At 47.5% G+C, this 27,080-nt stretch overlaps 1 protein-coding gene across 7 annotated transcripts in view; it reads left to right on the top strand.

The window, feature by feature from the left end:
• Nucleotides 1-27,080, top strand: part of mapk10 (mitogen-activated protein kinase 10) — a 147,817-nt gene that overhangs the window by 81,271 nt on the left and 39,466 nt on the right. For all 7 annotated transcript variants that reach the window (XM_046305633.1, XM_046305632.1, XM_046305637.1 and 4 more), the window contains exons 4-8: nt 1-97; nt 2,179-2,237; nt 4,466-4,604; nt 5,685-5,850; nt 9,484-9,555. The exon at nt 1-97 is cut by the window's left edge and continues 33 nt beyond it. In XM_046305633.1, the coding sequence (XP_046161589.1) occupies nt 1-97; nt 2,179-2,237; nt 4,466-4,604; nt 5,685-5,850; nt 9,484-9,555 (533 nt within the window). The remainder of the gene's footprint in view (nt 98-2,178; nt 2,238-4,465; nt 4,605-5,684; nt 5,851-9,483; nt 9,556-27,080) is intronic.

Here is a 27,080-nt window from a genome sequence, read left to right as displayed (position 1 = left end):
GGCCATCAAGAAGCTCAGCAGACCCTTTCAGAACCAGACCCATGCCAAGAGGGCATACAGGGAACTGGTGCTCATGAAATGTGTCAATCACAAAAACGTGAGTTACAATGTTATGTCTCGTTTAAGCAAGTAACAAGATGTGCGTGTGCATGCTTGATTGTGTCTGTGTGTGTGTGTGTGTGTGTGGTCGTGTTATTAAAATCAAATAAAAGTTTATTTGTCACGTGCGCCGAATACAACATACAGTGAAATGCTTACTTACAGGCTCTAACCAATAGTGTAAAAGGTATTAGGGGAACAATAGGGAAGTAAAGAAATAAAACAACAGTAAAAAGACAGGCTATATACAGTAGAGAGGCTATATACAGTAGAGAGGCTATAACAGTAGAGAGGCTATAACAGTAGCGAGGCTATATACAGTAGAGAGGCTATATACAGTAGAGAGGCTATATACAGTAGAGAGACTATATACAGTAGTGAGGCTATATACAGTAGAGAGGCTATATACAGTAGAGAGGCTATATACAGTAGTGAGGCTATATACAGTAGTGAGGCTATAACAGTAGAGAGGCTATAACAGTAGCGAGGCTATATACAGTAGTGAGGCTATATACAGTAGAGAGACTATATACAGTAGTGAGGCTATATACAGTAGAGAGACTATATACAGTAGTGAGGCTATATACAGTAGAGAGGCTATATACAGTAGTGAGGCTATATACAGTAGAGAGGCTATATACAGTAGAGAGACTATATACAGTAGTGAGGCTATATACAGTAGAGAGGCTATATGCAGTAGAGAGGCTATATGCAGTAGAGAGACTATATACAGTAGTGAGGCTATATACAGTAGAGGTTATATACAGTAGAGAGGCTATATACAGTAGAGGCTATATACAGTAGAGAGACTATATACAGTAGTGAGGCTATATACAGTAGAGAGGCTATATACAGTAGAGAGACTATATACAGTAGTGAGGTTATATACAGTAGAGAGGCTATATACAGTAGAGAGGCTATATACAGTAGTGAGGCTATATACAGTAGTGAGGCTATAACAGTAGAGAGGCTATAACAGTAGCGAGGCTATATACAGTAGTGAGGCTATATACAGTAGAGAGACTATATACAGTAGAGAGGCTATATACAGTAGAGAGACTATATACAGTAGAGAGGCTCTATACAGTAGAGAGGCTATATACAGTAGTGAGGCTATAACAGTAGCGAGGCTACATACAGACACCGGTTAGTCAGGCTGATTGAGGTAGTATGTACATGTAGATATGGTTAAAGTGACTATGCATATATGATGAACAGAGAGTAGCAGTAGTGTAAAAGAGGGGTTGGCGGGTGGAGGGACACAATGCAGATATCCCGGTTAGTCAATGTGCGGGACCACTGGTTGGTCGGGCCAATTGAGGTAGTATATACATGAATGTATAGTTAAAGTGACTATGCATATATGATAAACAGAGAGTAGCAGTTGGGAACTGTTGGGAAGCTTTTTTGTCCTAGACTTGGCACTCCGGTACCGCTTGCCATGCGGCAGGGTAGCCTAGTGGTTAGAGCATTGGCCTAGTAACCGCAAGGTTGCAAGTTCAAATCACTGAGCTGACAAGGTACAAATCTGTTGTTCTGCTCCTGAACAGGCAGTTAACCCACTGTTCCTAGGCTGTCATTTAAAATAAGAATTTGTTCTTAACTGACTTGCCTAGTTAAATAAAGGTAAAATGAAGAAATGTAGTAGTAGAGAGAACAGTCTATGACTGGGGTGGCTGGGGTCTTTGACAATTTTTTAGGGCCTTTCTCTCACACTGTCCGGTGTAGAGGTCCTGGATGGCAGGAAGCTTAGCCCCAAGGATGTACTGGGCCGTACGCACTACCCATTTTAGTGCCTTGCGGTCAGAGGCCGAGCAATTTTCCGTACCAGGAAGTGACGCAACCAGTCAGGATTTTTCCCTTTGTTTTTATTTTGCCTTTGTCCATAGGAATTCCCTTTTTGCTTGAACCTCCCAGTCACTGCAGTGTGGCGCTGCATCATTATGAAGCTATATATAAAAACAAATATCACTTGAAGACATAAGAATTTGAAATGTAAATAGCTGTTAATGTTGTAGCTTACTGTACATAGACTGGAACGTTACCCTGAGACTCTCTCCGTTTGTCCCTCTCTTTCAGATCATCAGTTTATTAAATGTTTTCACACCACAGAAATCATTAGAAGACTTCCAGGATGTGTAAGTGCCAATGAACTTTTCAGAGGAAAAATGAACAACTGTGAGATCAGAATGCAGGGAAAACGTATATTCTCATTTAATCTGACTTTGAATGTGACATATTACTCTGATTTAACAACAGACAAGCACAAGTGTTACGTACCTTCAAGACTTATTCGTTTGGAGAAAAGAAGTAGTGAGACTGAAGTCTGTGAAGGTGGTAGTGAAGTGTAATGTGAAGCCTTCGGGTTCTGTCTCTCTTTGTACTGACCGATGAATGCATTTGTAGACTGCTGATACTGTAGTAAATGGATTGCACCATGCTCGTCTGAAGCAGTTCATCTTCACTATATCCCCGTCTATAGGTAATAGTAGGTCATTCAAATCAGAAAAATGTGCAAATAGATTTTATGAATCTGAAATGAATGAACACATGTAGAATTCTAGGTAATTACATGAAATTTATTGCAAAGTAAAAACAAAATAATTTGTTTATATATATATATTATATTATATTTTGTTATACTACCTCAAAATACGTCATATATATATATATATTTATATATTATATATATATATATATATATATATTGTAAACTGGGCAAATACACTTTCCAGTTCCATCAATTGAATGTGCCAGTGGAACACTATTGCTTCTGTCCCTCTCCTTACCCCGAGCTGGGCTTGAACCAGGGGCACCCTCTGAACACATCAGCAACTGCCTCCCAAGAAGCATCGTTACCGATCGCATCACAAAAGCTTGAAGATCGGAGGAAGGGAAACAACTACTTCAAAGTCTCCGAGCGAGTGACGTCACTGTTTGAAACGCGCACAGAGCTCACCAGCTAGCCATTTCACACGGGTCACACCAGGACATTGAGATGAGATGAGAAGATTGTAACGAACACGATGACGGCCATGAATCAATGGAGTGACTGCGGTTCTGCATTTTCCGGAAACCGGATTTTTCGTGTCTAAATATACAGGTTATTTGTGCTCATGTGTCAGATTTGTTTTAATGTAGCTGCTGCCCCTCCTTGTTCACCAATGAACGCCATTGTCTGGTGTAGCCTACGAACTTCATGTTGTACACAGATGAACTGATCAACATGTTGGTACGAACTCCCAATGCAAAACTCAATGAGGAGCTACACACGAGTATCTAGGCAGCATATCAAACAAATGCAAGACACAGACACGCAACGTAGCCTTATTAGCGATTTAATGTTGTTTTTTAATTATCATTGCAAACATTGGCTAAGCAGGAGGCAGACAGTCAAAAGTAGTAGTGTTATTTTTCAGCAACTCTGGCTACGATATGGCAGCAACTATAAAGATTAGCCTACATCATCACAAAAAAAAGCTGATTGTTTTTGCTCCAGTACAACGTGTAAGGGCCTGCATTCTGCTTGTGCCACTGCAATATCCATTACAACAGACGGTGAAGGTTCTATCCTTCACAATAGCCTTGCATGTTTTTATTTGAGCTGTTCAGACATATGAGGCTGAGACACAGGCTACATCACCGTGTTTCAGAAGAGTCTCCAGAGTGAGTGGCACAGCAGTCTAAGCCACCGCATTGCAGTGCTAGAGGCATCAGGACAGATCCTGGTTCGTTCCCAGACTGTGTCACAACTGGCTGTGATCGGGACCACCCATAGTGGTGGGGTACAATTGGCCCAGTGTCATCTGAGTTAGGGGAGGGTTTGGCCGGGTAGGCCGTCATTGTAAAGAAGAATTTGTTCTTAACTGACTTGTCTAGTTATATAAAGGGTCAATTAAACAAGAGGCTGAGTAAAGACACGCTTGTGCAGAAAAGTGATCCAGATGCTTATCTTTGAGAAAAAGTCTCCAGAAGGGAAACTCTGTATTCGCAGCCCCGGCCTTCATACAAAGACCATGTAGAATCCCATTGATGCTCTGGCACTGCACAGTGGTGTCCATTGTGTTGAGAAGAGATGAGACAGAGGAGTAGAAGAGAAAGGAGTGAGAGGCAGAATGATGGATTCAACTAGAGCCTCTTGGGTTCAAAGGTCATGTAGGTCTATTTCTCAGACCTCTTCTTCATTCTGGATATTATTTCACTACTTTCCCGTCATTTTCAAATGCCAACTCAGGGTGTTTACTACTAGTTGGGAAAACATGACTATCTGTTTTGGAGCACTAACTTTTAGATCTGTCTGGCCCGAAGTAGATCCATCACCACGGTACCCCCACGTCTCTTCTTACTAACAGTGTCACTCTGTCAGGTACCTGTGCATGGAGCTGATGGATGCCAACCTGTGCCAGGTGATCCAGATGGAGCTGGACCATGAGAGAATGTCTTACCTGCTCTACCAGATGCTGTGTGGAATCAAACACCTGCACTCCGCGGGCATCATTCACAGGGTGAGATGGCCTCTCTGTGTGTGTGTGTGTGTGTGTGTGTGTGTGTGTGTGTGTGTGTGTGTGTGTGTGTGTGTGTGTGTGTGTGTGTGTGTGTGTGTGTGTGTGTGTGTGTGGCATCAAACACCTGCACTCCGCGGGCATCATTCACAGGGTGAGATGGCCTCTGTGTGTGTGTGTGTGTGTGTGTGTGTGTGTGTGTGTGTGTGTGTGTGTGTGTGTGTGTGTGTGTGTGTGTGTGTGTGTGTGTGTGTGTGTGTGTGTGTGCGTGCGTGCGTGCGTGCGTGCGTGTGTGTGTGTGGCATCAAACACCTGCACTCCGCGGGCATCATTCACAGGGTGAGATGGCCTCTCTCTGTGTGTGTGTCTGTCTGTGTGTGTCTGACGCCATTCACAGGGTGAGATGGCGTCAGTTGTAGAAATATAATAAATAGATTGTAATTCTATGACTCCCAAGTGGTGCAGGGGTCTAAGGCTAGCTGTGGCACGAGAGATCTTGGTTCGAGTCCAGGCTCTTGTCGCAGCCGGCCGTGACCGATAGACCCATGGGGCGACGTACAATTGGCCCAGGGTCGTTTGGGTTACGGGAGGGTTTGGCTGGCCGGGATGTTCTTGTTCCATCGCGCACTAGCGACTCCTGTGGTAGGCCAGGCGCAGTGCACGCTGACACGGTCGCCAGCTGGACGTTGTTTCCTCCAACACATTGGTGCGGCTGGCTTCCTGGTTAAGCGAGCAGTGTGTCTTGGCTGGGTTGTGTTTCTGAGGACGCATGGCTCTCAACCTCCCGAGTCCGTAGGGGAGTTGCAGCGATGGGACAAGACTGTAACTACCAATTGGATGTCACGATATCAAATTGTGGAGAAAAATTAATGTAATTCACATATGAAACAGGACTTTAATCATGCTGAACATTACACTGCTTATAGCCCAGTGGGCAAAGCTGATGGAAATGACATCGTTGCAACTGCTTCTGCCTGCTGGGATATGCCATCTGTGGACATTTAAACATACTATAGTAGCTAGCACCACCTGTTAACGTTTTACCTCAGTAACCCTCATCTCTTGTTGTTGCTTTCCCCAAAGGACCTGAAACCTAGCAATATAGTGGTGAAATCTGATTGTACTCTGAAGATCCTGGACTTTGGCTTGGCTAGGACTGCAGGCACCAGCTTCATGATGACCCCGTACGTGGTGACGCGGTACTACAGAGCCCCAGAGGTCATCCTGGGCATGGGGTACAAAGAGAACGGTAAGAAAGGTTCTAGAGGAGGTTCTGGTGTTCTGACACTGTAACATGCTACTGCTGGGATGTGTTCTAATACTTTAAGATGTGTTCTAATACTGTAAGATGTGTTCTAATACTTTAAGATGTGTTCTAATACTTTAAGATGTGTTCTAATACTTTAAGATGTGTTCTAATACTGTAAGATGTGTTCTAATACTGTAAGATGTGTTCTAATACTGTAAGATGTGTTCTAATACTGTAAGATGTGTTCTAATACTGTAAGATGTGTTCTAATACTTTAAGATGTGTTCTAATACTTTAAGATGTGTTCTAATCCTTTAAGATGTGTTCTAATACTTTAAGATGTGTTCTAATACTTTAAGACGTGTTCTAATACTTTAACTAACCCACGGAGTCCTCAGGTGTGGTAGTGTAACCTCTTCTTTATGACCTTAAGTCAGAATACGTCTACAGTCAGTGGTCTGTAAACAGCAGGGGCCTCTGACAGCCTCTCCACATCATGGAGTAAATACATGCTTAAATAAACCACAAGCAGTGGTGAGTGGGTAACCTTGGCTCTACGCTCATGAATACACTACTAGACGGAGGCCTGTAGGGTGAGAGGCCGGGAGGTGAGGCCATGGATTTCCTGCCACCAGCCAAGCCCCAAGAGACTGACTTCTTCTCACTCTCTCTTCATTAATGGAATAGTAATTTGTCTGTGTGCTACGTCTCTGACTAATTATAGTCTGAATAACCAACCGCCTCTTTCAAATCACTCTGTTTCCCACGCTCTCTGTCAACAACATCTCTTTCTCAATTCCTCTTTCCTTGATTTCTCACATATTTGATGTATTCTCTCCTTGACACCTCAAAACGCATTGGAGGAGAACTTGAGGGTTCCGAGGGGAGGGACCTAGGGGAGGGTTCCGAGGGGAGGGACATAGGGGAGGGTTCCGAGGGGAGGGACCTAGGGGAGGGTTCCGAGGGGAGGGACATAGGGGAGGGTTCCGAGGGGGGAGGGACATACATAGGGGAGGGTTCCGAGGGGAGGGACCTAGGGGAGGGTTCCGAGGGGAGGGACATAGGGGAGGGTTCCGGGGGGGAGGGACCTAGGGGAGGGTTCCGAGGGGAGGGACATAGGGGAGGGTTCCGAGGGGAGGGACCTAGGGGAGGGTTCCGAGGGGAGGGACATAGGGGAGGGTTCCGAGGGGAGGGACATAGGGGAGGGTTCCGAGGGGAGGGACCTAGGGGAGGGTTCCGAGGGGAGGGACATAGGGGAGGGTTCCGAGGGGAGGGACATAGGGGAGGGTTCCGAGGGGAGGGACATAGGGGAGGGTTCCGAGGGGAGGGACATAGGGGAGGGTTCCGAGGGGGGACATAGGAGGGTTCAGGGGAGGGACATAGGGGAGGGTTCCGAGGGGAGGGACCTAGGGGAGGGTTCCGAGGGGAGGGACGAGGGAGGGGAGGGACATAGGGGAGGGTTCCGAGGGGAGGGACCTAGGGTTCTGAGGGGAGGGTTCCGAGGGGAGGGACATAGGGGAGGGTTCCGGGAGGGTTCCGAGGGACATAGGGGAGGGTTCCGAGGGGAGGGACATAGGGGAGGGTTCCGAGGGGAGGGACATAGGGGAGGGTTCCGAGGGGAGGGACATAGGGGAGGGTTCCGAGGGGAGGGACCTAGCGTAGGGGAGGGGACATAGGGGAGGGTTCCGAGGGGAGGGACATAGGGGAGGGTTCCGAGGGGAGGGACATAGGGGAGGGTTCCGAGGGGAGGGACATAGGGGAGGGTTCTGAGGGGAGGGACCTAGGGGAGGGTTCCGGTTCCGAGGGGAGGGACATAGGGGAGGGTTCCGAGGGGAGGGACCTAGGGGAGGGTTCTGAGGGGAGGGACATAGGGGGTTCCGAGGGGAGGGACATAGGGGAGGGTTCCGAGGGTTCCGAGGGAGGGACATAGGGGAGGGTTCCGAGGGGAGGGACATAGGGGGTTCTGAGGGGAGGGACATTCCGAGGGGAGGGACATAGGGGAGGGTTCCGAGGGGAGGGACAGGGACCTAGCGTAGGGTTCCGAGGGGAGGGACCTTCCGAGGGGAGGGACATAGGGGAGGGTTCCGAGGGGAGGGACATAGGGGAGGGTTCCGAGGGGAGGGACATAGGGGAGGGTTCCGAGGGGAGGGACCTAGCGTAGGGTTCTGAGGGGAGGGACATAGGGGAGGGTTCCGAGGGGAGGGACATAGGGGAGGGTTCTGAGGGGAGGGACATAGGGAGGGTTCCGAGGGGAGGGACATAGGGGAGGGTTCCGAGGGGAGGGACATAGGGGAGGGTTCCGAGGGGAGGGACCTAGCGGAGGGTTCTGAGGGGAGGGACCTAGCGTAGGGTTCCGAGGGGAGGGACCTAGGGAGGGACAGGGGAGGGACATAGGGGAGGGTTCCGAGGGGAGGGACATTCCGAGGGGAGGGACCTAGCGTAGGGTTCTGAGGGGAGGGACATAGGGGAGGGTTCCGAGGGGAGGGACCTAGCGTAGGGTTCTGAGGGGAGGGACCTAGGGGAGGGTTCCGAGGGGAGGGACCTAGCGTAGGGTTCTGAGGGGAGGGACCTAGCGTAGGGTTCTGAGGGGAGGGACCTAGCGTAGGGTTCTGAGGGGGCGACCTAAGGGAGGGTTCCAAGGGGAGGGACATAGGGGAGGATTCCGAGGGGAGGGACCTAGGGGAGGATTCCGAGGGGAGGGACCTAGGGGAGGGTTCCGTGGGGATGGACCTAGGGGAGGATTCCGTGGGGATGGACCTAGGGGAGGATTCTGTGGGGATGGACCTAGGGGAGGGTTCCGTGGGGATGGACCTAGGGGAGGTTTCCGAGGGGAGGGACCTAGGGGAGGGTTCCGTGGGGATGGACCTAGGGGAGGATTCCGTGGGGATGGACCTAGGGGGAGGGGATTCCGTGGGGATGGACCTAGGGGAGGATTCCGTGGGGATGGACCTAGGGGAGGATTCCGGGGGAGGGATCCGAGGGGAGGGATCCGAGGGGAGGGACCTAGGGGAGGGTTCCGAGGGGAGGGACCTAAGGGAGGGTTCCGAGGGGAGGGACCTAGGGGAGGATTCCGTGGGGATGGACCTAGGGGAGGATTCCGGGGGGAAGGATCCGAGGGGAGGGTTCCGAGGGGAGGGACCTAGGGGAGGATTCCGTGGGGATGGACCTAGGGGAGGATTCCGTGGGGATGGACCTAGGGGAGGATTCCGGGGGAGGGATCCGAGGGGAGGGTTCCGAGGGGAGGGACCTAGGGGAGGGTTCCGAAGGGAGGGCCCTGGGGGAGGATCCATGGGGATGGACCTAGGGGAGGATTCCGGGGGGAGGGATCTAGGGGAGGATTCCGAGGGGAGGGACCTAGGGGAGGGTTCCGAGGGGAGGGACCTAGGGAGGATTCCGAGGGGAGGGACCTAGGGGAGGGTTCCGAGGGGAGGGACCTAGGGAAGGATTCCGTGGGGAGGGATCCGAGGGGAGGGTTCAGAGGGGAGGGACCTTGGATCTTCACGTCTAATACGTTTTGATAAAGAGTCGAGGAGAAAGGATGCTGGGAAAGAGGAACTGAGAAAGAGCCTACGGTTTTTCTTTTCTAATGCTAACCTCTGACTTATCTCTCACTCTCTGTCTCTGTACCTGCAGTGGATATATGGTCGGTGGGGTGCATTATGGGAGAAATGGTGCGTCACAAAATTCTGTTCCCTGGCCGGGACTGTATCCTTACTTACTAAGATAATATACATATTGTCAGTTGATCTTGATAAAATAATAAGGCCAGCATTCAATCCAATCTGCTATTGCGCAGTGCACTATGCTGCTGACAATACATATTTTAAAGGCTATTTCCCCCAACATTCGCAGAGATCGCTTTCGTGGTAAACGCTGTGCAAGCGTAAATTACCGATAATAGTCTGTTACTGTGCTTTAATATGCCATTCTTTGAATCCCGGTCTAAGATTTGTGCCTGTAAAATTTGGATAAACAGGTATTTAATAAGTGATTTGTATCAAAATAAAGGAATTCTTTATACATATATTTTCTGATGATTCTTCTCAGACTCTGAAGATAAATCGATACCTGTCCTGTCCCCATCTGTTAGGTACTGGTCTGTCCTCCTGTTAGGTACTGGCCTGTCCTCCTCTGTTAGGTACTGACCTGTCCTTCTGTTAGGTACTGACCTGTCCTCCTGTTAGGTACTGGGCTGTCCTCCTCTGTTAGGTACTGACCTGTCCTCCTGTTAGGTACTGGGCTGTCCTCCTCTGTTAGGTACTGGGCTGTCCTCCTCTGTTAGGTACTGGGCTGTCCTCCTCTGTTAGGTACTGGCCTGTCCTCCTGTTAGGTACTGACCTGTCCTCCTCTGTTAGGTACTGACCTGTCCTCCTCTGTTAGGTACTGGGCTGTCCTCCTCTATTAGGTACTGGCCTGTCCTCCTGTTAGGTACTGACCTGTCCTCCTGTTAGGTACTGGCCTGTCCTCCTGTTAGGTACTGACCTGTCCTCCTGTTAGGTACTGACCTGTCCTCCTGTTAGGTACTGACCTGTCCTCCTGTTAGGTACTGGCCTGTCCTCCTGTTAGGTACTGACCTGTCCTCCTCTGTTAGGTACTGGGCTGTCCTCCTGTTAGGTACTGGGCTGTCCTCCTCTGTTAGGTACTGGGCTGTCCTCCTCTGTTAGGTACTGGCCTGTCCTCCTGTTAGGTACTGACCTGTCCTCCTCTGTTAGGTACTGGGCTGTCCTCCTGTTAGGTACTGACCTGTCCTCCTCTGTTAGGTACTGGGCTGTCCTCCTCTGTTAGGTACTGACCTGTCCTCCTCTGTTAGGTACTGACCTGTCCTCCTCTGTTAGGTACTGACCTGTCCTCCTCTGTTAGGTACTGACCTGTCCTCCTCTGTTAGGTACTGGCCTGTCCTCCTCTGTTAGGTACTGGCCTGTCCTCCTCTGTTAGGTACTGGCCTGTCCTCCTCTGTTAGGTACTGACCTGTCCTCCTCTGTTAGGTACTGACCTGTCCTCCTGTTAGGTACTGGCCTGTCCTCCTCTGTTAGGTACTGACCTGTCCTCCTCTGTTAGGTACTGACCTGTCCTCCTCTGTTAGGTACTGACCTGTCCTCCTCTGTTAGGTACTGACCTGTCCTCCTCTGTTAGGTACTGACCTGTCCTGTTAGGTACCTCCCTCTGTTAGGTACTGACCTGTCCTCCTCTGTTAGGTACTGGGCTGTCCTCCTCTGTTAGGTACTGACCTGTCCTCCTGTTAGGTACTGGGCTGTCCTCCTCTGTTAGGTACTGGGCTGTCCTCCTCTGTTAGGTACTGGGCTGTCCTCCTCTGTTAGGTACTGGCCTGTCCTCCTGTTAGGTACTGACCTGTCCTCCTCTGTTAGGTACTGACCTGTCCTCCTCTGTTAGGTACTGGGCTGTCCTCCTCTGTTAGGTACTGGCCTGTCCTCCTGTTAGGTACTGACCTGTCCTCCTGTTAGGTACTGGCCTGTCCTCCTGTTAGGTACTGACCTGTCCTCCTGTTAGGTACTGACCTGTCCTCCTGTTAGGTACTGACCTGTCCTCCTCTGTTAGGTACTGGCCTGTCCTCCTGTTAGGTACTGACCTGTCCTCCTCTGTTAGGTACTGGGCTGTCCTCCTGTTAGGTACTGGGCTGTCCTCCTCTGTTAGGTACTGGGCTGTCCTCCTCTGTTAGGTACTGGCCTGTCCTCCTGTTAGGTACTGACCTGTCCTCCTCTGTTAGGTACTGGGCTGTCCTCCTGTTAGGTACTGACCTGTCCTCCTCTGTTAGGTACTGGGCTGTCCTCCTCTGTTAGGTACTGACCTGTCCTCCTCTGTTAGGTACTGACCTGTCCTCCTCTGTTAGGTACTGACCTGTCCTCCTCTGTTAGGAACTGACCTGTCCTCCTCTGTTAGGAACTGACCTGTCCTCCTCTGTTAGGTACTGGGCTGTCCTCCTGTTAGGTACTGGGATGTCCTCTTCTGTAAGGTACTGGGATGTCCTCCTCTGTTAGGTACTGGGCTGTCCTCCTCTGTTAGGTACTGGCCTGTCCTCCTGTTAGGTACTGACCTGTCATCCTCTGTTAGGTACTGGCCTGTCATCCTCTGTTAGGTATTGACCTGTCCTCCTCTGTTAGGTATTGACCTGTCCTCCTCTGTTAGGTACTGGCCTGTCCTCCTCTGTTAGGTACTGGCCTGTCCTCCTCTGTTAGGTACTGGCCTGTCCTCCTCTGTTAGGTACTGGCCTGTCCTCCTCTGTTAGGTACTGGCCTGTCCTCCTGTTAGGTACTGGCCTGTCCTCCTCTGTTAGGTACTGACCTGTCCTCCTCTGTTAGGTACTGACCTGTCCTCCTCTGTTAGGTACTGGCCTGTCCTCCTGTTAGGTACTGGCCTGTCCTCCTCTGTTAGGTACTGACCTGTCCTCCTCTGTTAGGTACTGGCCTGTCCTCCTCTGTTAGGTACTGACCTGTCCTCCTCTGTTAGGTACTGACCTGTCCTCCTCTGTTAGGTACTGACCTGTCCTCCTGTTAGGTACTGGCCTGTCCTCCTCTGTTAGGTACTGACCTGTCCTCCTCTGTTAGGTACTGGCCTGTCCTCCTGTTAGGTACTGACCTGTCCTCCTCTGTTAGGTACTGACCTGTCCTCCTCTGTTAGGTACTGACCTGTCCTCCTCTGTTAGGTACTGACCTGTCCTCCTGTTAGGTACTGACCTGTCCTCCTCTGTTAGGTACTGGCCTGTCCTCCTGTTAGGTACTGGCCTGTCCTCCTCTGTTAGGTACTGACCTGTCCTCCTCTGTTAGGTACTGGCCTGTCCTCCTCTGTTAGGTACTGACCTGTCCTCCTCTGTTAGGTACTGACCTGTCCTCCTCTGTTAGGTACTGGCCTGTCCTCCTGTTAGGTACTGGCCTGTCCTCCTCTGTTAGGTACTGGCCTGTCCTCCTCTGTTAGGTACTGGGCTGTCCTCCTCCTGTTAGGTACTGACCTGTCCTCCTCTGTTAGGTACTGGCCTGTCCTCCTCTGTTAGGTACTGACCTGTCCTCCTCTGTTAGGTACTGACCTGTCCTCCTCTGTTAGGTACTGACCTGTCCTCCTGTTAGGTACTGGCCTGTCCTCCTCTGTTAGGTACTGACCTGTCCTCCTCTGTTAGGTACTGGCCTGTCCTCCTGTTAGGTACTGGCCTGTCCTCCTCTGTTAGGTACTGGCCTGTCCTCCTCTGTTAGGTACTGGGCTGTCCTCCTCTGTTAGGTACTGGGCTGTCCTCCTCTGTTAGGTACTGACCTGTCCTCCTCTGTTAGGTACTGACCTGTCCTCCTGTTAGGTACTGACCTGTCCTCCTCTGTTAGGTACTGGCCTGTCCTCCTGTTAGGTACTGGCCTGTCCTCCTCTGTTAGGTGACTGTCCTCCTCTGTTAGGTACTGGCCTGTCCTCCTCTGTTAGGTACTGACCTGTCCTCCTCTGTTAGGTACTGACCTGTCCTCCTCTGTTAGGTACTGACCTGTCCTCCTCTGTTAGGTACTGGCCTGTCCTCCTCTGTTAGGTACTGGCCTGTCCTCCTCTGTTAGGTACTGGGCTGTCCTCCTCCTGTTAGGTACTGACCTGTCCTCCTCTGTTAGGTACTGGCCTGTCCTCCTCTGTTAGGTACTGACCTGTCCTCCTCTGTTAGGTACTGACCTGTCCTCCTCTGTTAGGTACTGACCTGTCCTCCTGTTAGGTACTGGCCTGTCCTCCTCTGTTAGGTACTGACCTGTCCTCCTCTGTTAGGTACTGGCCTGTCCTCCTGTTAGGTACTGGCCTGTCCTCCTCTGTTAGGTACTGGCCTGTCCTCCTCTGTTAGGTACTGGGCTGTCCTCCTCTGTTAGGTACTGGGCTGTCCTCCTCTGTTAGGTACTGGGCTGTCCTCCTCTGTTAGGTACTGGGCTGTCTTCCGCTGTTAGGTACTGACCTGTCCTCCTCTGTTAGGTACTGGCCTGTCCTCCTGTTAGGTACTGGCCTGTCCTCCTCTGTTAGGTACTGACCTGTCCTCCTCTGTTAGGTACTGACCTGTCCTCCTCTGTTAGGTACTGACCTGTCCTCCTCTGTTAGGTACTGACCTGTCCTCCTCTGTTAGGTACTGACCTGTCCTCCTCTGTTAGGTACTGACCTGTCCTCCTCTGTTAGGTACTGACCTGTCCTCCTCTGTTAGGTACTGACCTGTCCTCCTCTGTTAGGTACTGACCTGTCCTCCTCTGTTAGGTACTGACCTGTCCTCCTGTTAGGTACTGACCTGTCCTCCTCTGTTAGGTACTGACCTGTCCTCCTCTGTTAGGTACTGACCTGTCCTCCTCTGTTAGGTACTGACCTGTCCTCCTCTGTTAGGTACTGACCTGTCCTCCTCTGTTAGGTACTGACCTGTCCTCCTCTGTTAGGTACTGACCTGTCCTCCTCTGTTAGGTACTGACCTGTCCTCCTCTGTTAGGTACTGGGCTGTCTTCCGCTGTTAGCTACTGGGCTGTTGTAGGTCTAGTGACTCTAACTAACTTGACATCATTATTATTATTAACATTATAACTCTAATATTTCCATAATTGTATTATTAATTCACCATCTAATACATGAATTAATCTCTCTGAAAAGTGTAATATTAACAAATTGCTTAATGTACGTTCTTACCAAGAAAGTAATTATCCATCCTGTATTCAACCTCTTTATTCTGGGACCTCTTTGGCAGAATGAGACATTCCTCACTCAGAATATTTATGCTTTTCTGAATTGATATATTTCTGGTGGTGAGTGTGTCTGCCTGGTGCATGTTGTATACACTGGGAATCCACAATATATTCTAATGCCAGTGTGTCATTATCTTAAGGTAGTCAATGCTAATCAAAATGCCAGCAGGGTGAAACATGTAAATTGCTTTTACAGTGGATTTTTACCAAGCAAGAACATATGAAAGGTTTCATTCCAAAATGATATATATCCATTATCAGAAATGTTATTCTTTTATTGTTTAAAGAACTTATGAAAGAGGTTGCCGTGTTTTTTCACTCCCTAATTACAGGTTAGTTCATTCATCTTAAGATCGGTAGGTGAGACCACCTCATATCACAGTCAAATGTACAGGATAGTCCGAGTTCATATTCACTTAATAATAAGGAATCCCCTTCGAACATTGACCCCCATTGTTATACAGAAATAACCAAACATGCCGAAAAGCCGCTGTGTTGTTCAATGTAACCAGGTCAAAAATCGCGACCTACGGATCGCAATTGACACATGGGGAAATAGAGCCTGTGAGAAGTGCCCTGTGACTTCAGGCTATTTAACATGGGAGATTGGGACACATGGGGAAATAGAGCCTGAGAGAAGTGCCCTGTGACTTCAGGCTATTCATCATGGGAGATTGGGACACATGGGGAAATAGAGCCTGAGAGAAGTGCCCTGTGACTTCAGGCTATTCAACATGGGAGATTGGGACACATGGGGAAATAGAGCCTGAGAGAAGTGCCCTGTGACTTCAGGCTATTCAACATGGGAGATTGGGACACATGGGGAAATAGAGCCTGAGAGAAGTGCCCTGTGACTTCAGGCTATTCAACATGGGAGATTGGGACACATGGGGAAATAGAGCCTGTGAGAAGTGCCCTGTGACTTCAGGCTATTCAACATGGGAGATTGGGACACATGGGGAAATAGAGCCTGAGAGAAGTGCCCTGTGACTTCAGGCTATTCAACATGGGAGATTGGGACACATGGGGATCCATTGTCAAATCAAATCAAATCAATTTTTATTTGTCACATACACATGGTTAGCAGATGTTCATGCGAGTGTAGCGAAATGCTTGTGCTTCTAGTTCCGACAATGCAGTAATAACCAACAAGTAATCTAGCTAACAATTCCAAAACTATTACCTTATAGACACAAGTGTAAGGGGATAAAGAATATGTACATAAGATATATGAATGAGTGATGGTACAGAGCAGCATAGGCAAGATACAGTAGATGGTATTGAGTGCAGTATATACATATGAGATGAGTATGTAAACAAAGTGGCATAGTTAAAGTGGCTAGTGATACATGTATTACATAAGGATGCAGTAGATGATATAGAGTACAGTATATACGTATACATATGAGATGAATAATGTAGGGTATGTAAACATTATATTAGGTAGCATTGTTTAAAGTGGCTAGTGATATATTTTACATCATTTCCCATCAATTCCCATTATTAAAGTGGCTGGAGTTGAGTCAGTGTGTTGGCAGCAGCCACTCAATGTTAGTGGTGGCTGTTTAACAGTCTGATGGCCTTGAGATAGAAGCTGTTTTTCAGTCTCTCTGTCCCAGCTTTGATGCACCTGTACTGACCTCGCCTTCTGGATGATAGCGGGGTGAACAGGCAGTGGCTTGGGTGGTTGTTGTCCTTGATGATCTTAATGGCCTTCCTGTGACATCGGGTGGTGTAGGTGTCCTGGAGGGCAGGTAGTTTGCCCCCGGTGATGCGTTGTGCAGACCTCATTACCCTCTGGAGAGCCTTACGGTTGTGGGCAGAGCAGTTGCCGTACCAGGCGGTGATACAGCCCGACAGGATGCTCTCGATTGTGCATCTGTAGAAGTTTGTGAGTGCTTTTGGTGACAAGCCAAAGTTCTTCAGCCTCCTGAGGTTGAAGAGGTGCTGCTGCGCCTGCTTCACGATGCTGTCTGTGTGGGTGGACCAATTCAGTTTGTCTGTGATGTGTACGCCGAGGAACTTAAAACTTACTACCCTCTCTACTACTGTTCCATCGATGTGGATAGGGGGGTGTTCCCTCTGCTGTTTCCTGAAGTCCACAATCATCTCCTTAGTTTTGTTGACGTTGAGTGTGAGGTTATTTTCCTGACACCACACTCTGAGGGCCCTCACCTCCTCCCTCTCGTTGTTGTTGGTAATCAAGCCTACCACTGTTGTGTCGTCCGCAAACTTGATGATTGAGTTGGAGGCGTGCGTGGCCACGCAGTCGTGGGTGAACAGGGAGTACAGGAGAGGGCTCAGAACGCACCCTTGCGGGGCCCCAGTGTTGAGGATCAGCGGGGTGGAGATGTTGTTGCCTACACTCACCACCTGGGGGCGGCCCGTCAGGAAGTCCAGTACCCAGTTGCACAGGGCGGGGTCGAGACCCAGGGTCTCGAGCTTGATGACGAGCTTGGAGGGTACTATGGTGTTACATGCCGAGCTGTAGTCGATGAACATCATTCTCACATAGGTATTCCTCCTGTCCAGATGGGTTAGGGTAGTGTGGTTGAGATTGCATTGTCTGTGGAACTATTTGGGCGGTAAGATAATTGGAGTGGGTCTAGGGTGTCAGGTAGGGTGGAGGTGATATGGTCCTTGACTAGTCTCTCAAAGCACTTCATGATGACGGAATTGAGTGCTACCGGGCGGTCGTCGTTTAGCTCAGTTACCTTAGCTTTCTTGGGAACAGGAACAATGGTGGCCCTCTTGAAGCATGTGTGAACAGCAGACTGGTATAGGGATTAATTGAATATGTCCGTAAACACACCGGCCAGCTGGTCTGCGCATGCTCTGAGGGCGCGGCTGGGGATGCCGTCTGGGCCTGCAGCCTTGCGAGGATTGACACGTTTAAATGTTTTCCTCACGTCGGCTGCAGTGAAGGAGAGTCCGCATGTTTTAGTTGCGGGCCGTGTCAGTGGCACTGTATTGTCCTCAAAGCGGACAAAAAAGTTATTTAGTCTGCCTGGGAGCAAGACATCCTGGTCCGTGATGGGGCTGGGTTTCTTTTTGTAATCCGTGATTGACTGTAGACCCTGCCACATACCTCTTGTGTCTGAGCCGTTGAATTGAGATTCTACTTTGTCTCTATACTGACGCTTAGCTTGTTTGATTGCCTTGCGGAGGAAATAGTTACACTGTTTGTATTCGGTCATGTTTCCAGTCACCTTGCCCTGATTAAAAGCAGTGGTTCCTGCTTTCAGTTTCACGCGAATGCTGCCATCAATCCACGGTTTCTGGTTTGGGAATGTTTTAATCGTTGCTATGGGAACGACATCTTCAACGCACGTTCTAATGAACTCGCTCACAGAATCAGCGTATTTGTCAATGTTGTTGTCTGACGTAATACGGAACATATCCCAGTCCACGTGATGGAAGCAGTCTTGGAGTGTGGAATCAGATTGGTCGGACCAGCGTTGAACAGACCTCAGCACGGGAGCTTTTTGTTTTAGTTTCTGTCTGTAGGCAGGGATCAACAAAATGCAGTCGTGGTCAGCTTTTCCGAAAGTAGAGCGGGGCAGGGCTTTATATGCGTCGCGGAAGTTGGAATAGCAATGATCCAAGGTTTTTCCAGCCCTGGTTGCGCAATCGATATGCTGATAAAATTTAGGGAGTCTTGTTTTCAGATTAGCCTTGTTAAAATCCCCAGCTACAATGAATAAAGTTAGTTCAGAGCCATCGATGTGTCTGCTTGGGGGGGAATATATACGGCTGTGATTATAATCGAAGAGAATTCCCTTGGTAGATAATGCGGTCGACATTTGATTGTGAGGAATTCTAAATCAGGTGAACAGAAGGACTTGAGTTCCTGTATGTTGTTGTGGCAACACCACATCACGTTAACCATGAAGCATACGCCCCCGCCCCTCTTCTTACCAGAAAGATGTTTGTTTCTGTCGGCGCGATGCGTGGAGAAATCAGCTGGCTGCACCGACTCCGATAGCGTCTCTCCAGTGAGCCATGTTTCCCTGAAGCAAAGAACGTTACAGTCTCTGATGTCCCTCTGGAATGCTACCCTTGCTCGGATTTCATCAACCTTGTTGTCAAAAGACTGGACATTGGCGAGGAGAATGCTAGGGAGTGGTGCATGATGTGCCCGTCTCCGGAGTCTGACCAGAAGACCGCTTCGTTTTCCCCTTTTACGAAGTCGTTTTTTGGGGTCGCCGGCTGGGATCCATTCCGTTGTCCTGGGTGAAAGGCAGAACACAGGATCCGCTTCGCGAAAGTCATATTTTTGGTCGTACTGATGGTGAGTTGACGCTGATCTTATATTCAGTAGTTCTTCTCGACTGTATGTAATGAAACCTAAGATGACCTGGGGTACTAATGTAAGAAATAACACGTAAAAAAAACAAAAAACTGCATAGTTTCCTAGGAACACGAAGCGAGGCGGCCATCTCTGTCAGCGCCGGAAGTTGTCCAAGCAGGTTACACGTAGATATGTGTGCAGAAAACATTTAATCACAGGTAAGACATTTAACTTGTTTAGTACAGTCTGTTTATAACTCCACTCACTACTTGTAGCTGTATAGTCCGTTTGTTTGTGTTGTTGGTCTTGGCTAGCTTTAATGTTCTGGTTGGTAGCTAGCTAGCACACACTCACATCGAGCAAAAAACTTGACCTTTGTCAAACACCATTTTCTTGTTGTCTGCCTGTTTTAGTCAATTACATAACTACAATAAATAAAAGTACAACATGTCTAAAGATGAATTTTCAACACTGCCTGCTCCCTAGCGTTCTCACTACTTAGAAACACGTAAATAGTTTTCATAACCGTTGACCGGTACAAAGGTCAAGTTTTTGCTGTGAGCCAATGGGGTAACCTAGGTAACCGCATATTGTTTTCCCCACAGGCGGGCGGGTCCTCGACGTTCTATCTAAAACCGACTGGGACTATACGAACATTCCATTCCAGCTAAACAATGGAAATATAGCACTTCGCCAGAAAGAAAAAAAAACATTTTAACACACATCTATCATCTATTAATTAAAATCTGAGAAAAGTAATATTTTACACACACATGATTCTAACCATAAGCATTCATTTCTGATGAAAAAAACACAAATGTGAAAAATTGCTGGATATAGCATTTTGGAACGAAGCTATTCATATCCACTAGAGAGTGACTTTACCTACAGGCATGTGTCATGTTGTATGTCTGGGCGCAGTGTGTGGTGGATGAAGTTAGTATCACAGGAGGTTGGTGGCGCCTTAATTGGGGAGGACGGACTTGTGGTAATGGCTGAAGCAGAATTGGTGGAATGGTATCAAATACATCAAACACATGGTTTGACGCCATTCCATTAGCTCCGTTCCAGCCATTATTATGAGCCGTCCTCCCCTGAGCAGCCTCCACTGGTTTGTAATGTCATGTGTCATACATGCTGAGTGACTGGTATGGGACTGTGTCTGGCTGCAGTGGACATGTGGTCTGTGGGCTGCATCTTTGGAGAGGTGATAAGAGGGACAGTGCTGTTCCCAGGCACCGACCGTATCCTTGTCTCACTTCTGGAACAAATCATCAACACTATACTGCACACTGCTAGAAGAAATGGCGTTGTGAAGAACCAAATAGGGTTCAATGGCTAGCGGCATACAGTATAGGCCCTATAGAACCTTTAGATAATAGGGACAGTGCTGTTCTCAGGCACCGGCCGTATCCTTGCCTCATTCTATAGACTATAACTAGTATTAACACAATAGCCTCCTTTTTCCTGATTGTGTCCACATTCTGATTGTGCCTACATTTGTAGACGGGTGTAGATGATCAAAAGACACGTTGGAATCTGATTGTGATCAGATCTTCCTGACCACCTCTGGTGGTAGTCAGGCACACATTATGTCTGGATTTCTCACAAGTGTAGACGGACCTGGACAGTAAAAACATATAAACCATCATTATTCTGCCTTATAAAATCATTGACAGCTGGCGCCATTGACTTTGACATCAATATTTTAGAAGAATATCTGTCATATAATTTGCATACGGGGAAGGACAGAGACATTTGGTCACAATGCAGACACAGTGGAGGGATAATAAATGCATTTTAATACCACGTGTAGACATATATCTGAAAATCTGGGCACAATCAGAATGTGGTTCAGATCAGGACCAAGGATGCATGTTAGCGCCAGGTTTAAACGTGGCTAATGATACAACGCGCTCCATAGATCTGCTACTAGCGCACCACCTCTAACGAGCTTGCGATTTCACACCTGCCTGGTTCTGGCTTTGTTCCAGTCTTTACAGGCTACAACATATCAGGGCTGTCATTGAGACGAGCAGTTTGAACACCATCATAAAAGCGGAACATTTTGAAAATAGCGTAAATTCAAGATGAGGGGGATACTGATAATATTTAACGGGAATTGTCAGTATAAAAAAGTAAATGCTTTCTTTTAAAACACAAATTAAGATACGTAGCTATATGGAAAGGTTTTAGAATACATTTCAGCAATTTGTTTTAATCAAATTAGACAAGCTAAACATCCGTGTAGAATAATTTTAGGGAATTAATGAAAAGGTCCCCAAGCTTCTCATTTCACAGCATGGTGTAGATGCGATTCCCAAAGTGGGATGTAGACAAAGAGGAAATGAAGCCGGCGTTCCAGCAGGATGAGCTCATGTGTTTCTGGATGTCCTGGGTGGCTGGCAGACATCCTCTACCACCCCCTCTGAGAACGTTGGGAGATGGAGAGAACAAAGACTCAACCATCTCCGCCATCACCCCCCCCCCTTCCTCAGCTAGGCCACCTCCTATTCACCTACATACAAATACACACACACACCATCCTTACCCCTCTGTTCCTATCCTAAAATAGTGCTCATCGTTCAAAATCAACATTCAAGTTTATTTGCCATTTGTAATAAATGTAATGGAAATATTACCAGAACTCTTATAATAATAAAATAAAACTGCAATCTTTAACACAAAATCACACCAACCAGCCTCTGGAACATTCTACAGTACCCCTTCTTCTGCCTTCATATTGATAAAGTATATTTTATAGAACCCAGAGAGAACTTTGGGACGTTCCAATCTGCTAGTTTTAAAACCCACCTTAAGCGCACATGTACATGCATCTTATCTTAAGCCAGGACTGGGGAAGACTTTATTAAATGATAGGAAGCCAAGGAGAAAAGCATTGACTGCTCTATACCAATGTGTCTGTGTCCTAAATGGCATCTTACTGTATTCCCTAAAGTGCACTACTTTTTGACCAGGGCCCAAAGTGGGAAGTAGTGCACTATATAGGGAAAAGGGTGCCATTTGGAATGTACTTTGCCTTCACTGAGAGATTAAGGGCTCAATTCAATCTGTTTAGCTGAAGTTCAGCATTACAGCATGATTGAAATTCAAAGGCAATCTTCCCGCGTTAGCAGAGACATGCATTCACGATAAACGCTGCAAACGCTGGCTAAGTTACCTTTCCATTTATAACGCTTCAGCCAAACAGATTGATTAGAACCCTAGGTAGCCCTTTAATTAAGGATATGGGAGAATGGGGAGTGCTGATTCAATAATACCAAAAGCTAAAGTATTAATAGAGTCTTTCTTATAGCAGATTTTAAAGAGTGGAATTGCCATTGGAGATGAGATGAGGAGAGGGGAGGAATGAACTCCTCACCCCAGATCAGATCAGTCTGACCAATAGAACACTCAGACAGGACTCTCTATGCATCGTTCTGACACATGCATGTCTTGCGTCAGTATAGAAGAGGTACTGTAGTACTAGTTTTAATAAATAATCCACAAAATACCGGAAAAATATCTATTTTATTACCCCTTTTATCAGTTTATTTGTTAGGGACCATGCACAACAAGTATTGCTGCAGATTTAGCTACAGTACTTGACTCCATTCTCTCGGTAGTCCCTAGTACAGGGTTTCCCAAACCAGGTCCTGGGGCCCCCAGGGGGGGGCACGTTATGGGTTTTTGCTCTAGCACTACACAGCTGATTCAAATGATCAAAGCTTGCTGATGAGTTGATTATTTGAATCAGCTGTTGTAGTCCAATAGCAAAAAAAACTAAATGTCCACCCCTTAGGGTCCTCAGGACTGAGTTTGGAAAACGCTGCCCTGGTACCAAGTTAATACTGTTTTGTGTTAATCCATAGATAGGTGTACAAGGCCTTGTTTGTTGGTGAACCCACTTACCATCCGTACGGGCCACTGACTGCACAATATCGTGCAATGTTGACCAACATCTGTTTGGACTGTCCAGACTAGGAAGAGGTCTGTTTGTTTACAGTGATTAAATGGTCAATCTGCAATTCAAGCAATAACAAAGCAGCCACCATGGCACTGTTTTGGTAAACAGCTGAGCGATGGGGCTGGAGAAATGTAACCCCCCTCAAATTCATAGACAGAGCTATGGATGCAATGACTGACCATCCATGATATCAACATGATAGCTTCTACCATGTCTTTGAGGCTACAGTATACAGGGTTTGATGACAAACAAAGGATTTAAACAAGCTTCTATTCTGGGTTTTGATGGGGTCAGACAGTTGGACTGAGCTCGTGGGGCATTTATACATTTAATATCCTTCAGGATATCAATGGGTATACATCATTAAAAGTCAAAAAATAAATAGATGTAGTAATCGCTCCCTTTAGACATGGAAAAAGACAACTTTATTTTGTTTGAGGACCGGCAGATTATACAGTAGTTGTCTGTTACTGTTTGCTCATGTCCTTAGGTCTGCTTAGGAGAGTGATATCTGCTTGCTACCACTACTACTACTACTCCTACTACTACTACTGCTGCTGCTGCTACTACCACTACTACTACTACTACTACTACTACTACTACTCCTACTACTACTACTACTACTGCTGCTGCTGCTACTACCACTACTACTACTGATGCTACTACTACTACTACTGCTGCTGCTGCTGCTGCTGCTGCTACTACTACTGCTACTGCTACTGCTGCTGCTGCTGCTGCTGCTGCTGCCACTGCTGCTGCTGCTACTGCTGCTGCTGCTACTGCTGCTGCTACTGCTGCTGCTGCTGCTGCTGCTGCTGCTGCTGCTGCTGCTGATACTACTACTGCTGCTGCTGCTGCTGCTACTACTACTGCTGCTGCTGCTGCTACTACTACCACTACTGCCACTGCTGCTGCTGCTGCTGCTGCTGCCACTGCTGCTGCTGCTGCTGCTACTGCTGCTGCTGCTGCTGCTACTGCTGATGCTACTACTACTACTGCTCATGTCCTTAGGTCTGCTTAGGAGAGTGATATCTGCTTGCTACTACTGCTGCTACTACCACTGCTACTACTACTACTACTACTGCTGCTACTACTACTACTGCTACTGCTGCTGCTGCTACCACTACTACTGCTGCTACTGCTGCTACTACTACCACTGCTGCTGCTGCTGCTACTACTGCTGCTGCTGCTGCTGCTGCTACTACCACTACTACCACTACTACTACTACTGCTGCCGCTGCTACTACTGCTGCTGCTGCTGCTGCTGCTGCTGCTGCTACTACCACTGCTGCTGCTGCTGCCGCTACTGCTGCTGCTGCTGCTGCTGCTGCTGCTGCTGCTGCTACTACTGCACTACTACTACTACTACTGCTGCTGCTGCTGCTGCTACTGCTGCTGCTGCTGCTGCTGCTGCTGCTGCTGCTGCTGCTGCTGCTGCTACTGCTGCCACTGCTGCCGCTGCTGCTGCTGCTGCTGCTGCTGCTGCTGCTGCTGCTGCTGCTGCTGCTGCTGCTGCTGCTGCTGCTGCTGCTACTACTGATACTGCTACTACTACTACTGCTCATGTCCTTAGGTCTGCTTAGGAGAGTGATATCTGCTTGCTACTACTGTTGCTACTACCACTACTACTACTACTACTACTACTACTACTACTGATACTACTACTACTACTGCTCATGTCCTTAGGTCTGCTTAGGAGAGTGATATCTGCTTGCTACTACTGCTGCTACTACCACTACTACCACTACTACCACTACTACTACTACTACTACTACTACTGATACTACTACTACTACTACTACTACTGCTCATGTCCTTAGGTCTGCTTAGGAGAGTGATATCTGCTTGCTACTACTGCTGCTACTACCACTACTACTACTACTACTACTACTACCACTACTACCACTACTACTACTACTACTACTACTACTACTACTACTACTGATACTACTACTACTATTGCTCATGTCCTTAGGTCTGCTTAGGAGAGTGATATCTGCTTGCTACTACTGCTGCTACTACCACTACTACCACTACTACTACTACTACTACTACTACTACTGATACTACTACTACTACTCATGTCCTTAGGTCTGCTTAGGAGAGTGATATCTGCTTGCTACTACTGCTGCAACTACCACTACTACCACCACTACTACTACTACTACTACTACTACTACTACTACTACTACTACTACTACTACTACTACTACTACTACTACTGCTGCTGCTGCTGCTGCTGCTACTACTACTAGCAATGAACAGAACACTAAAGGGAACACTGTACTGTATGTCTAAGACATTAAGATGTAACATCATCATGTATGCATAGGACTACAGTAGGCCTGCAAGCAGATATCACTCTCCTAAGCAGACCTAAGGACATGAGCAGTAGTAGTAGTAGTAGTAGTAGTAGTAGTAGTAGTAGTAGTAGTAGTGGTAGTAGCAGCAGTAGTAGCAAGCAGATATCACTCTCCTAAGCAGACCTAAGGACATGAGCAGTAGTAGTAGTAGTATCAGTAGTAGTAGTATCATTAGTAGTAGTAGTAGCAATAGGAGTAGTAGTAGTATCAGTAGTAGCAGTAGTATCAGTAGTAGTCGTCGCATGAGTAGTAGCAGTAGTATCAGTAGTAGTAGTATCAATAGTAGTAGTAGTAGTATCAGTAGTAGTAGTATCAGTTGTAGTAGTAGCAGTATGAGTAGTAGTAGTTCTATCAGAAGTAGGAGTAGTAGTAGCAGTAGTGGTAGTCATTGTACTAGCAGTAGTATCAGTAGTAGTAGTAGTAGTAGTAGTAGTAGTGGTAGTATTAGTAGTAATAGTAGTAGTAGTGGTAGTATCAGTAGTAGTAGTGTCAGTAGTAGTAGTAGTAGTAGTGTCAGTAGTAGCAGTAGTAGTAGTGTCAGTAGTAGCAGTAGTAGTAGTGTCAGTAGTAGCAGTAGTATTAGTGTCAGTAGTAGTAGTGTCAGTAGTAGTAGCAATAGTAGTAATCTCAGTAGTAGTAGTAGTAGTGTCAGTAGTAGCAGTAGTAGTCGTTTCAGTAGTAGTAGCAGTGTCAGTAGTAGTAGTGTCAGTGTCAGTAGTAGTAGTAGCAGTAGTAGTAGTGTCAGTGTCAGTAGTAGTAGTAGCAGTATAAGTTGGAGCAGTAGGAGTAGGAGCAGTAGTAGTAGTGTCAGTAGTAGTAATATCAGTAGTAGTAGTGTCAGTAGTAGTAGTATCAGTAGTAGTAGGAGTAGGAGCAGTAGTAGTAGTGTCAGTAGTAGTAGTATCAGTAGTAGTAGTGTCAGTAGTAGCAGTAGTAGTAGTGTCAGTGTCAGTAGTAGTAGTGTCAGTGTCATTAGCAGTAGTAACAGTAGGAGTTGTAGGCGCAGTAGTAGTAGTGTCAGTAGTAGTAGTATCAGTATTAGTATCAGTAGTAGTAGTAGTAATAGCAGTAGGAGTAGTAGCAGTAGTAGTAGTGTCAGTAGTAGTAGCAGTAGGAATAGGAGCAGTAGGAGTAGTATCAGTAGTAGTAGTGTCAGTAGTAGTAGCAGTAGTAGTAGTAGCAGTAGTAGTAGTGTCAGTAGTAGCAGTAGTAGTAGTGTCAGTGTCAGTAGTAGTAGTAGTAGTAGGAGCAGTCGGAGTAGGAGCAGTAGGAGCAGTAGGAGTAGGAGCAGTAGGAGTAGGAGCAGGAGCAGTAGGAGTAGGAGCAGTAGCAGTAGGAGCAGTAGGAGCAGTAGGAGTAGGAGCAGTAGGAGTAGTAGTAGTGTCAGTAGTAGTAGTAGTGTCAGTAGTAGTAGTAGCAGTAGGAGTAGGAGCAGTAGCAGTAGGAGGAGCAGTAGGAGTTGTATCAGTGTCAGTAGTAGCAGTAGGAGTAGTAGTAGTATCAGTAGTAGTAGTGTCATTGTCAGTAGGAGTAGGAGCAGTAGGAGTAGGAGCAGTAGGAGTAGTAGTAGTATCAGTAGTAGTAGTGTCATTGTCAGTAGGAGCAGTAGTAGTAGTATCTGTAGTAGTAGTGTCAGTGTCAGTAGTAGCAGTAGGAGTAGGAGCAGTAGGAGTTGGAGCAGTTGGAGTAGTAGTAGTATCAGTAGTAGTAGTGTCAGAAGTAGTAGTGTCAGTGTCAGTAGGAGTAGGAGCAGTAGGAGTTGGAGCAGTTGGAGTAGTAGTAGTATCAGTAGTAGTAGTGTCAGAAGTAGTAGTGTCAGTGTCAGTAGGAGTAGGAGCAGTAGGAGTTGGAGCAGTTGGAGTAGTAGTAGTATCAGTAGTAGTAGTGTCAGAAGTAGTAGTGTCAGTGTCAGTAGGAGTAGG

This window comes from Oncorhynchus gorbuscha, linkage group LG16 (assembly GCF_021184085.1).
Source record: "Oncorhynchus gorbuscha isolate QuinsamMale2020 ecotype Even-year linkage group LG16, OgorEven_v1.0, whole genome shotgun sequence".
Taxonomy (NCBI): domain Eukaryota; kingdom Metazoa; phylum Chordata; class Actinopteri; order Salmoniformes; family Salmonidae; genus Oncorhynchus; species Oncorhynchus gorbuscha.
This window is presented reverse-complemented; position numbering and strand designations above follow the sequence as displayed.